General features: G+C 38.7%; 3 protein-coding genes across 9 annotated transcripts in view; 2 read left to right on the forward strand and 1 right to left on the reverse strand.

Moving 5' to 3' along the window:
• Positions 1–5,812, reverse strand: part of LOC125289843 (Y+L amino acid transporter 2-like) — a 54,305-nt gene extending 48,493 nt beyond the window's left edge. Inside the window, exons 1-3 of one of the 5 annotated variants that reach the window (XM_048236917.1) lie at positions 5,736–5,787; positions 5,173–5,277; positions 1,266–1,334 (exon numbers count right to left, since the gene is read on the reverse strand). The gene's annotated coding sequence lies outside the window, so the exon portion shown is untranslated. Of the gene's footprint in view, positions 1–1,265; positions 1,335–1,406; positions 1,527–5,172; positions 5,278–5,735 lie in introns of those variants that run through there. The other 4 variants (XM_048236918.1, XM_048236923.1, XM_048236920.1 and 1 more) reach the window with 4 other exon arrangements.
• LOC125289319 (macrophage mannose receptor 1-like) overlaps positions 1–10,271 on the forward strand; it is a 578,909-nt gene that overhangs the window by 135,917 nt on the left and 432,721 nt on the right. The gene's annotated exons all lie outside the window — the stretch shown is intronic.
• On the forward strand, positions 5,300–9,819 carry LOC125289850 (E3 ubiquitin-protein ligase CCNB1IP1). 3 transcript variants are annotated; one of them, XM_048236937.1, is made up of 6 exons: positions 5,414–5,444; positions 5,708–5,756; positions 5,959–6,257; positions 6,588–6,734; positions 6,955–7,135; positions 9,388–9,819. In XM_048236937.1, exons 3-6 carry the CDS (start codon positions 5,961–5,963, stop codon positions 9,543–9,545), a joined length of 783 nt encoding a protein of 260 aa, XP_048092894.1. In that variant the 5' UTR covers positions 5,414–5,444; positions 5,708–5,756; positions 5,959–5,960; the 3' UTR covers positions 9,546–9,819. The 3 variants fall into 3 exon arrangements, with proteins under 3 accessions (XP_048092896.1, XP_048092895.1, XP_048092894.1); XM_048236939.1 differs by lacking the exons at positions 5,414–5,444; positions 5,708–5,756 and adding an exon at positions 5,300–5,402; XM_048236938.1 differs by lacking the exon at positions 5,708–5,756 and having other exon boundaries at positions 5,392–5,444.

Raw genomic sequence — 10,271 nt, forward strand, 5'->3', positions numbered from 1 at the left:
TAACACCCTCCAATTACAAAAGCAAAGTCTGTCAATGTAATTTTCATAGTTTTCATTCAGTAAAAGTAGGCCTATGTGAGCCATATTTATGTCCACTATATGGGAAGTATTCCCAGAAAACAAAAATCATCCCCAAAATGTTTATGGCATGTACCCCTTGTCATACTCCATCTTTTGTCTAGGTCTTACACAAATGCTGCAAACATCTTGTGCGTTATATATATAATTAAATGCAAACATTGAGATTCAGATGGGATTAAAATAAAAATCAAACTTTCAATGAATGAAAATGTGAAATGAACAGGTAAGTGTGGTGGACTAAGTAGCCTAAGATCAATTATAATTATCCTATGCCATCCTTCAAATGCACTGCATTTTGTTACTGCCCCATTTCATTAGGCTCATCCTGTAGCAATTGTTAATGGAAGTCCACAAGATTCAGTGCTGAATACAGCATGCAGAATATGCAAATATGTGAGCAGATGCTTATTTTTAGGGTTGCAACTATTATTGCATTATTCGATTATTCTCATAGTTGGTGAATCTGTTGATTATTTTATTGATTAATTAATGTGTTGTTTGCTCCATAAAATGTCAGAAAATTGTGAAAAAAATGTGGATCAGTGTTTTTCAAAACTCAAGATAAGTCCTCAAGTGCTTTGTTTCGTCCACATTCCAAAGGCATTTAGTTGCAGCCATGGAGGTGTAAGTGAAACAGAAAATCTTCAAGTTAAGAATATAAATTTAATCATTTAGATTTATTCTTTTAGCAGATGCTTTTATCCAAAGCGCCAAGAGAATAACGTTCAAGATACAGTTCAGAGGAGAGCTTTGCTAGGAATTGCATCTGTCAATGCTACAAATAAGAGAAGTCTGATGTAATTTCCTTTAAAAAAAAATGACATAAACCTAGTTGACAATAAAAGCTGACAACTAATTATTTATTGTTGCAGCTATGATACATTATGGATATGCTCCAAATAAACACCTAGATATTTTTACTAAAAGACCTGGCCCATAGGTCACTATACTTAATGACCTAATGGCACTCATCAAATGAACAAGGTTAAGGTTTGACTTCACTTATGTCTTTGAATTTTTAAAAAAAAGGATTTGTTAGTTTGTTATTGTGTGTGGAGCGTTTTGGATTGCGCTCTGTGCACACCAAATGTGCTAAATAAAATACTTGACTTGATTCGACTTAAACTTGAAGTGCAGAAGAAACTGCAGGGAGAAAAGAGTGCACAGTGCAAAAATTCACTTACTTAATGAACACGGAATTTCTGCATTTGGCCTTGAAGTATTTTTTCCTTCTTCAGTTACTGAGATTACCACTAGAGGATATGTATACACAAAAAGAGTATGAATAAGCCAATAATATTTTAAAGGACAGTTCACATCCTTACCATGGACTGTTCAATCCACTGAACCTGTTCGAACCCCGACCAGTAGGAACGGCTGAAGTGCCCTTGAGCAAGGCACCTAACCCCTCACTTCTCCCAGAGTGCCGCTGCTTAGGTGTGTGCTTCACCTCACTGTGTGCTGAGTGTGTTTCACTAATTCACGCATTGGGATAAATGCAGAGACCAAATTTTCCTCACGGGATCAAAAGAGTATATATACTTATACTTGAACAAAATGGAACAACCAGACTTCAGAAAGTAAACGTATTTGTTCCAGCTATTCACAGCTTATAACAAGCAATTAGTGATATGGTAAACTTTTATTTTCTGAAGCTATACACCTGTCACAGAACCTCTGTATTGTGATGCCATTGTTATCTGTATCGTGATGCCATTGTTATCGTGGGCAACATGCCTTGACCAAAGACTCTAGAATCTTTGGCCTTGACGGTATCGTATTTATCCAATGACGACAGATGATGATAGATGGACAGCACGGCTCCATTCTCTATACAGTCATTGAACGTATAATGTTGTGTTGTATCATCTCATATCACGACTTGTCAGAGAGGTCTAATTAACACTCAGCAGGAGTTACACGTTTCAGTTTTTACACTATTTTGTTATTTAGACTATATTTAGTCTTTAAACTGTTAATATTAATGTTAATGTAATGTTTATTGATGTCATTGTAAGTCACGCTGGACAAACGCGCCAGCTATACTGTATAAGCGTGAACATAGGCTACATCAGTTGATGTGCTCTCTAGGAATCCAAACGGATGCTATCATTTGCACATAATAGTATTGCAATGTTTTATGAGGTACAATAGAATTTCAATACCCTCATCTACTGCTACAATGACTTTTTTTTCCGAAAGCTGTAGACATCCACCCCAATGTACATTATCACGTTATCATTTCTGATAGAAGAGAAACACTGGATAGAAATGCAGGCATACAGCAGGGGAAATATGTATTGTATATATAGGCCTATATATTGTATGTATTGTATAAGTAGAACGCGTCAACATTTTTTTTCAGTAAGTATACTTCCAGTGAGGCTATTTGCATGAAATTTTCACCAAACATTAGTTTTTACTCAGGTAATCCATACATATAAAAAAAAGTCCATAAGTAGAGTTATGTGTAATAAAGTGTAATGACACAGGAAAAAAGTACTGAACACGCTAAAAAAAAAAAAGCAGTAGACCTACACCAAGTCAAAGAAAGCCAAGTAGTTAGAAAATAATTATCCCTCCTATCTGTGCAAATTTAAGCTGGGTTAGTACATATTGATGGGCTATAAAAAGGTTTTTCGTTACCAAGGTGTCATACAAGAAATTGTTCATGATGGGTAAAAGGAAAGAGCTCTCCCAAGACCTTTGCAACCTTATTGTTGCAAAACATTTTCAGAATCTTCAGCAACATTGGGGCCATTATCTACAAGTGGAAGGAACATCACTTCATCATCAATCGGCCATACACAGGATCTCCCAAGATTTCTGACAAGGGAGTCAGAAGGATAGTCAGAAGAGTAGCCCAAGAGTCAAGGGCCACTCGGAAAAAGCACCAGAAAGACTTGGAGGCAGCAAATAGCCTACAATTGTAGGCAGATAGCTTTTCAATAGCTTAGTTGTTTTTTGACCAAGTGCAGCTTTTACAGAAGCTACATTTTCCAGAGCATTTGTGGAGCTCACCGTAGAGCTGCCTTCTGCCCCCCCATACATGCAACTTCAGTTCTATTCAATGAATCTGACAAATGTGATGCATTTGTCCAACGAAAGCTGAGAAGAGATGGGCATTGATCCTTTATTGCACTATAATGTCTGAAAAACATTTAGGGTACTCTATTTGGTTTAAACTTGTAAGACAAACTAATTTTCCATGGCAAAGGCTGAAGCAACGAAATTGTGCTTTCAAAGGTGTTGGTGGCAGTCTGGTTTCTACTGCATGGTTTTATTGCGCAATGTCTTTAAAATAGGCTGTCAAAATGGTTTGTATTAGTTTTTACTTGCTTGCACATGGTAAAGATAGACTGACTGGGTAACTGTAAATGTAGCACCAACATTTCAGCCAAGTGGAATGAAACTTTGATAAACAAGAAAAGGTAAAGCTTTTACAAGCGAAAATCCACCCAACAATGAAGACGCAAACATGAGGTTACATAGTGTAGGCTAGTGTAACTACGTAACTGTGCATGTTTACAAAATGTAGTTAGAAGTCTTGAGTTAGCTTGCAGTTTATCCTGCAAACTTAAATTAAAAATCTAAATTGAGCATTGACCTTTCACTATTATGTGGAGCCTTTCCCCCCAAAATAGATTTTGTAATGTGAGAGTAACAATAAAGGGTTATGATTTTTTAACTGAACATACATTTTATATATAGTCTACATGAATGAAGGTAACTACTGTATCTGTTTGACGGAATTATGTTGGCTATCATTAGCACTGACTTGTCATGAAGCTGGTTCACATTATTTGTTTATGTTGCTTATTAAAAAAATATTTTTTAAAATGCTTTAAGTAGCTTCTGATGTAGTAAACTACTTTTGCCAAATGTATGTAACTTAGCTTGCTACAATTTGTCTTGAGGAAGCTTTTTTGTTAAGCTTCATATAATGTAGAGTAACTGGTACATTTAAGTAGCTTGCCCATCACTGGACTTCATACAGTTAAAGGAATGATAAATGGAGTCTTTTTTTCTGGGAGAATCTTGAGACATGACTAGACCTTCCAGCAAGACAATGATCCCAACAGCAAAGTTAAACTCTAAGTTTCAGAGAAAGGAAATCATATGACTTCAATCCAATTGAACAGTTCTGGAAGTTAATTAAAGATCAGGATAAACAAGAAGGACCCCTGGAATCTTCAAGATTTAAAGACTATCTGTTTAAAAGAATGGACCAAAATCACACCTGAATACTGCGGTTTATACAGGAAACGTCTTGAATTGAAGCGGTCATTACAAATAAAGGCTTTTCCAAAGTTTTTACAATTTTTTTTTTTAAATCAGTAGGCGGGTTCAATACTTTTCCCCTGTGTCATTCCACTTTATTACACATAGGCCTACTCTAGGCTATTATAATGGACTTTGTTTGGATTTTTTAAATGTTGACGCATTCAATAGGCTACTTATTTCCCCCGCTGTATATAGAGGAACAATGAATATAGCACAAAAAAAAGAAACTTTTATAACTGGCCATGTAAGTATCAGCCTTGGTAGGCCTAACTGATGACAGTCAGCCGACCAAGGGGTTAGGCTAGAGAAAATGGAAAGAAGATAAGGCATTGGCCAGTGGGTTGGTGAGTTTTTCTCTCTCTCTCTCTCTCTCTCTCTCTCTTTGCATTTGTGGTAACCTATGCAATAGATAGCCTGCAGTTTTCACTTCCTAGGCATAGGCTTCTATGTAGGCTATTTACTAAAATTTCATAATCTGTTCACAATCTTGTCTTCACCGTGGGATAGTGAGAAACGTAATTTCGATCTCTTTGTATGTCTGGAAATAGCCTTCACTTTGACTTTGGACTAGGAAAGCCTTATGGTGTTTACAGCCTGTAGTAGGCCTAGGCTTTACTTTACAAAAGGGCTTACAAGTAGACCTTCCTTAGTCCAGCTCCCCAAACATAGCCTAAAATGAAATCGAATAGCATAATGACATTTTAACATTCAAGTTCATTGTGCAGCCTACATTGGTTCAGAGTTATATGGTAAATCATTGTAATCCAGTGTAATTTCTGATGAACTTTTCTGGTATAGCCTACCTACCTCTTGCCAAGTTCCAATTAGCCTACTTTCAACAGAGGGTAGCATGTTGACAATGGAAGAAATATTTCCAATGAAGTTGTTGGTATCACTTGGCTGTGACCTGAGCTTAATTAGGTAGAAGGGCAAAGTCTATGTTAATGAACTCGCACGTGCATTAAAGTGCATCCTGTTTTGGTGACATGCCGCCAATTTCCAAAGGCTTTTGATTGGGCAATTTAACCTAAACCAAGGTAAGGTAAATCAACACATATCTTTGTTGCAGTCCCTGAAAGGTAAGCTAACCTTAACATAATATAAAGATGGGACATTATACTACATATGACATATTATAGGAGAATACACATTTCCATTATAGGGGAGATGCTGTTTTAAACCGAAAACAGTGACACCTTTGTCAACTAATCGTTCTCTGAAAATAACAAATATGTTACAATTTATTTTATAGCCTAGTTAGGTATCAGCTCGCGATAGTTTCTTGCTAGCTTGCTTCAAACTAGCTTCCAATTTAATAAACTATTATTTTGCTGCGCTGAAGGAAAATCAAAACAGTATGAGTGACTAACCTGCTGAGAGGCATTGCAAAGGTATAACGCTGCCAGCTTACACTTTGTTAAGTATATATATATATATATATTTTTTTTTAATATGACACAGTTTAGCTAACTTTAGCACTAGCTAATTTACAAACTTTATGTAGATTAACTGTAACCACAATGGCAACAGAGATTTTCTATGGCAACCAACAAACAGTTTGTTCATTGATTATTCTGTTTCCTGTTTTTACAGTAATGGCCTTGTGTGAGGACACTCTATTCTGTAATTTCCCAAAATGTCGGGCAAAACTGAGTGGTTTTGCCTGGGTAACAGCCTGTTCACATGCTTTTTGTGACCAACATGGATCAGGGGAATTTAGCCGATCTCCAGCTATCTGTCCTGCTTGTTCCTCCGCCCTGTCAGGAAAACTGGACATAGTGCGAACAGAGCTGTCGCCCTCGGAGGAGTACAAAGCAATGGTGCTAGCAGGACTGAGACCTGAAACGGTTTTAGATATCTGTGCAAGAGCACTGGCTTTTTGGACTTATCAGGTTAGAGAATCTGCCCACATGAAACCTGTTTCTGATACCCATGTTAGTTCGCAAACTGTTTAGGCTTTGGCCCCCAGATTGTCAGTAGGTGAAGTTTAAATCAGACTTATTATTATCATCGTATGATTTATTTTATGAATTGTTCTGTATCAATGATTAATTTCACAAGAGGGCGTCTAGTCCCTGATGTGTGTATGCAGGGGCATCAGGGGAGCCTGTTTCAGGAGTAGGCCTACAGTCTGTCTGATGTGTGTGTGTGTGTATCAGAAGAGGCTGTTTCAGGAGTACAGTCTGTCTGATGTGTGTGTGTGTGTGTGTGTGTGTATGTAGGTGCATCAAGAGAGGCTGTTTCAGGAGTACAGTCTGTCTCGTACGGAGAGTCAACTGAAACAGATGGAGAAGATTCTGTCACAGCAGACCCAGAGCCGAGAGCTGGAACTGAACGGCATGAGAGGGGAGATCTCCTCACTCAAGCGGGTACAAACACAAAGAAACAAAATGCAAAGCCTTTTTGTATTCTGCCCCATTTCTTCCTGGACATCTCTGCCTTCTAACTCTTGTACTTTCTCTGTTTGTTTACCTGTCTATTTTATTTCATATCCCTTTTTCACTTTCCCTTATCTGGCTTTGTCTCTCTCTCTCTCTCTCTGTCTGTCTATCTCTTCCTCTGGTGCTCTCTGTTGCCCCCTGGCTGCAGGTGACAGATGAGTACAAGCGCAAGTACAGTGAGGTGTCCGAGCGTCTGATGGAGAGGAACAGGCAGTACCAGAAGCTGCAGGGCCTCTATGACTCCCTGCGCCTGCGCAACATGGTGGTTGGAGTGGAGAAGGAGAGCGGAGGGGGCATGATGCGTCCCTACTCTCGTGACGCCCCTCCAGGTGAGTGTGGTCACGATTAGGACGGTTCTGTGGTGACTACCTACCTATCCTGAAAGGTTTTTTTTCCCTAAATGCAGTCAGGAAACATGCTTCTGTAATGCCAATGTCATTCTGTTATGAGATAAGATTCCAGGATTCCCAGATTTAGGAAGTTTCTGTAATGAGGCCCCAGGAACCCATCTGGAACTGACCTGAATCGATCCTGTCCACAGACCTGATCTTCTGATCTTGACAGTATGAAATGCCAGTGTATTTAGTTAAAAAAAATAAAAAAAAAAGAACTGCACGTAAAGCTCTAGTTAACAAGAGAAACATTTTTACTATAGCCTACTTCCAACTGGATTCAGTTATTTATGCCCCTTGGCATCAATATTTAACATAATTTAGCCCAAAGGCGGTACTAAAAAGATCATGATCCTACCTGATCAACAACGTTCCATACTGTAGTGTAATATCAAGTGTTCCGGGCACGCATTGGTATCGTCAGAGACTACACTCTCCCTATTACTGTATAAGTTTTACGGGCAGCCGTGGCCTACTGGTTAGCGCTTCGGACTTGTAACCGGAGGGTTGCCGGTTCGAACCCCGACTGGTAGGCCATGGCTGAAGTGCCCTTGGGCAAGGCACCTAACCCCTCACTGCTCCCCGAGCACCGCTGTTGTTGCAGGCAGCTCACTGCGCCGGGATTAGTGTGTGCTTCACCTCACTGTGTGTTCACTGTGTGCAGTGTGTTTCACTAATCCAAGGATTGGGATAAATGCAGAGACCAAATTTCCCTCACGGGATCAAAAGAGTATATATACTTATATATACTTATACTTAAGTCACTGTAGCATCAAAATGAGGTTGAAGCCGTTATTTTAAGGTAAAATAACTGCAATGTGTTCCTTTAAGTTTAATGTAGGCCTACCATTGTTTTTTTTTCAGGTATGGGAAATCAGAGAATGGTATGGTCTTTATTCTAGTTATGTGATTTAATGATGTGAATTAATTAAGATCTTAATAGCAGTACAAGTAGTGTCATGGCTGACTGATTTTCAACTCAGTAATAGTCATTGGTAGAAACTACCAACAGTAAGTAATATTGCAATAAAACATTACAAACACTAACAATGATGCTGTACCTTCACTATTATTATCAAGTGCTCTGAAGAACAAGGTTCGCTAAATGTTAATGTAGTGAGCTATACATTATTCATCTGGTGTCTTTGTAGAGCAGTGCACTTCTTAATGCACAAGGGTCCTAATCTGCCGTCAGGGTAAGAGAGTAATTTGCTGTGCATTATCCCTTACATGTTTACGTAGGCTAGGTAACATGAGACGCATGTCTGGAGAAGAGGGGAGAGGCTTATTCACTTACAGTTAATGAGTGTGACGGCTCTTGTGCAACTAGTACTCTGGGTCTTGGATAGATGCATTTTAAACATAAAGCTTTGGTTTATGTGTATGAATTTAGAATGCAGGTACATATGTGAGACTGGTGATGAGACTACCAGTAGAGGTTTATTAAAACGATTGAAAAGTATTCAAAGACGTCATGCCAAATGAAAACCTAAAGACTTGTCAGTGTAATGTAGTTACCTGAAAAGGCGTTTTGGCGGAGTGCCTTTATCTGTGTAATAAAAAGGAGTTTTCTCCCTATCTGACTATTTCTAGGTTTGGCCGAGCATTCTTAAAGACAAAAAAAGAGACTGAGTGAAGCCTGCTCCTACCCTTGGATTAGTGTAGTAACCTCTCGAAATTCCTGTTAATGGTCCATGGGGTCCATTTCCATACATTGTATTGTCTTTGGGTTAGACTGGATTAATCACTTAGCCACAGTGTGAGTATGTAAATTCACAAACCCACCTGTTCCTGATCACCTGGTGTGGATTACAATGGCCACCTGTTGTGTATTGTTGCTGATTACAATGTTTACAATGCACATAACAATACTGTCTTAGTAGTAAGTCATTACCTTACCTGTAGTTGATCTGTCTGTGGTATTTCACATATACGTTGGAAGGATGCGAGGTTTAAGTTAATCAATGTTGCTTAAAAATGTCAACACAATCTTAACACAAACAAAACACGCCTCAAAGTGAAAAGGAAATGATTTGCCTTCCAGGTTAGTGTGTGTTCATTGTTGGGCTGGGACGTCTAGCAAAAGTATTTAGCTAAAGTGCCATACAGATGTAATGTGTTGTTTTAGAACAAACTAACAAACAAAAGTTTAAATTTGGACCTAACCCTGTGGTGTGTCGCCCCTCTAGGGCTGGACAGGCCGATGACCCCTCGGCCCAGCCCTCAACCCTATGGCGGCATGAGAGGCGAGGGAGACAGGCTCTTCTGCTTGGAGCCCGATGGACCCAAGACCTTCTTCCAGTTCAGCTCCCCGGACAGATCCCGCTCCATCGTCCCTAAGAAGTGACGCTCGTCCCAGCTCATCTTATCACAATCTTGACGACAACATCCTGCGTGTGCTCTGCACTGCATTATTATTTGGCTGCGTTGACAGAGCTCGGTCTTGATCAATGTCAGAATAAGCAATTGATTGTTCCCGGTTTGCGCAGTTTATGGTATGATGAAGTTTATCTTCTTGACAGTGGAGGAAGGGTTTGCTAATTTGACAGAAGAATGTCGCATTGCATTTTGTATCTATTTGAAGGGCAGTCTGTCTAATAAAATTTAAATTTGTTCAATTGTATAGTCTCCATTGTACATCTATCTACTGTCATGAAATATGAATGAACATGAATAGTTTAATCAGTATGGGAAGTCCATCCCTAGTTATTGCAATGAAAAGGTAAAATGAACTAAACTCAGTTCCATGTCATGTTTGTTTAGGAATCAACAGAAAATAAATATTTGTATGTTTTTATTTGATGGACCCCCATATGTAAACAAAGAGCAGCAGTTTCCGTGACAAATAAAGAGTAACATTCTTCACACGCTCAAACAAACTTACAAAAAAGGAAATACATTAAAATATGTACATAGTTTAAAACAAAAAGAAGGAAAAATAAGACATTGCATTCATATGTACATAAAACATACTTATAGTACTTAAAGTGTAGCATTCTCCTTCCTTTCCTTCCTCTAGCCATCAAAATGCTTTGTTGCTTACAGGTTGTTGCAGTCCAACCTGTGTTGTTCA

Source organism: Alosa alosa, chromosome 24 (genome assembly GCF_017589495.1).
Source record: "Alosa alosa isolate M-15738 ecotype Scorff River chromosome 24, AALO_Geno_1.1, whole genome shotgun sequence".
Taxonomy (NCBI): domain Eukaryota; kingdom Metazoa; phylum Chordata; class Actinopteri; order Clupeiformes; family Clupeidae; genus Alosa; species Alosa alosa.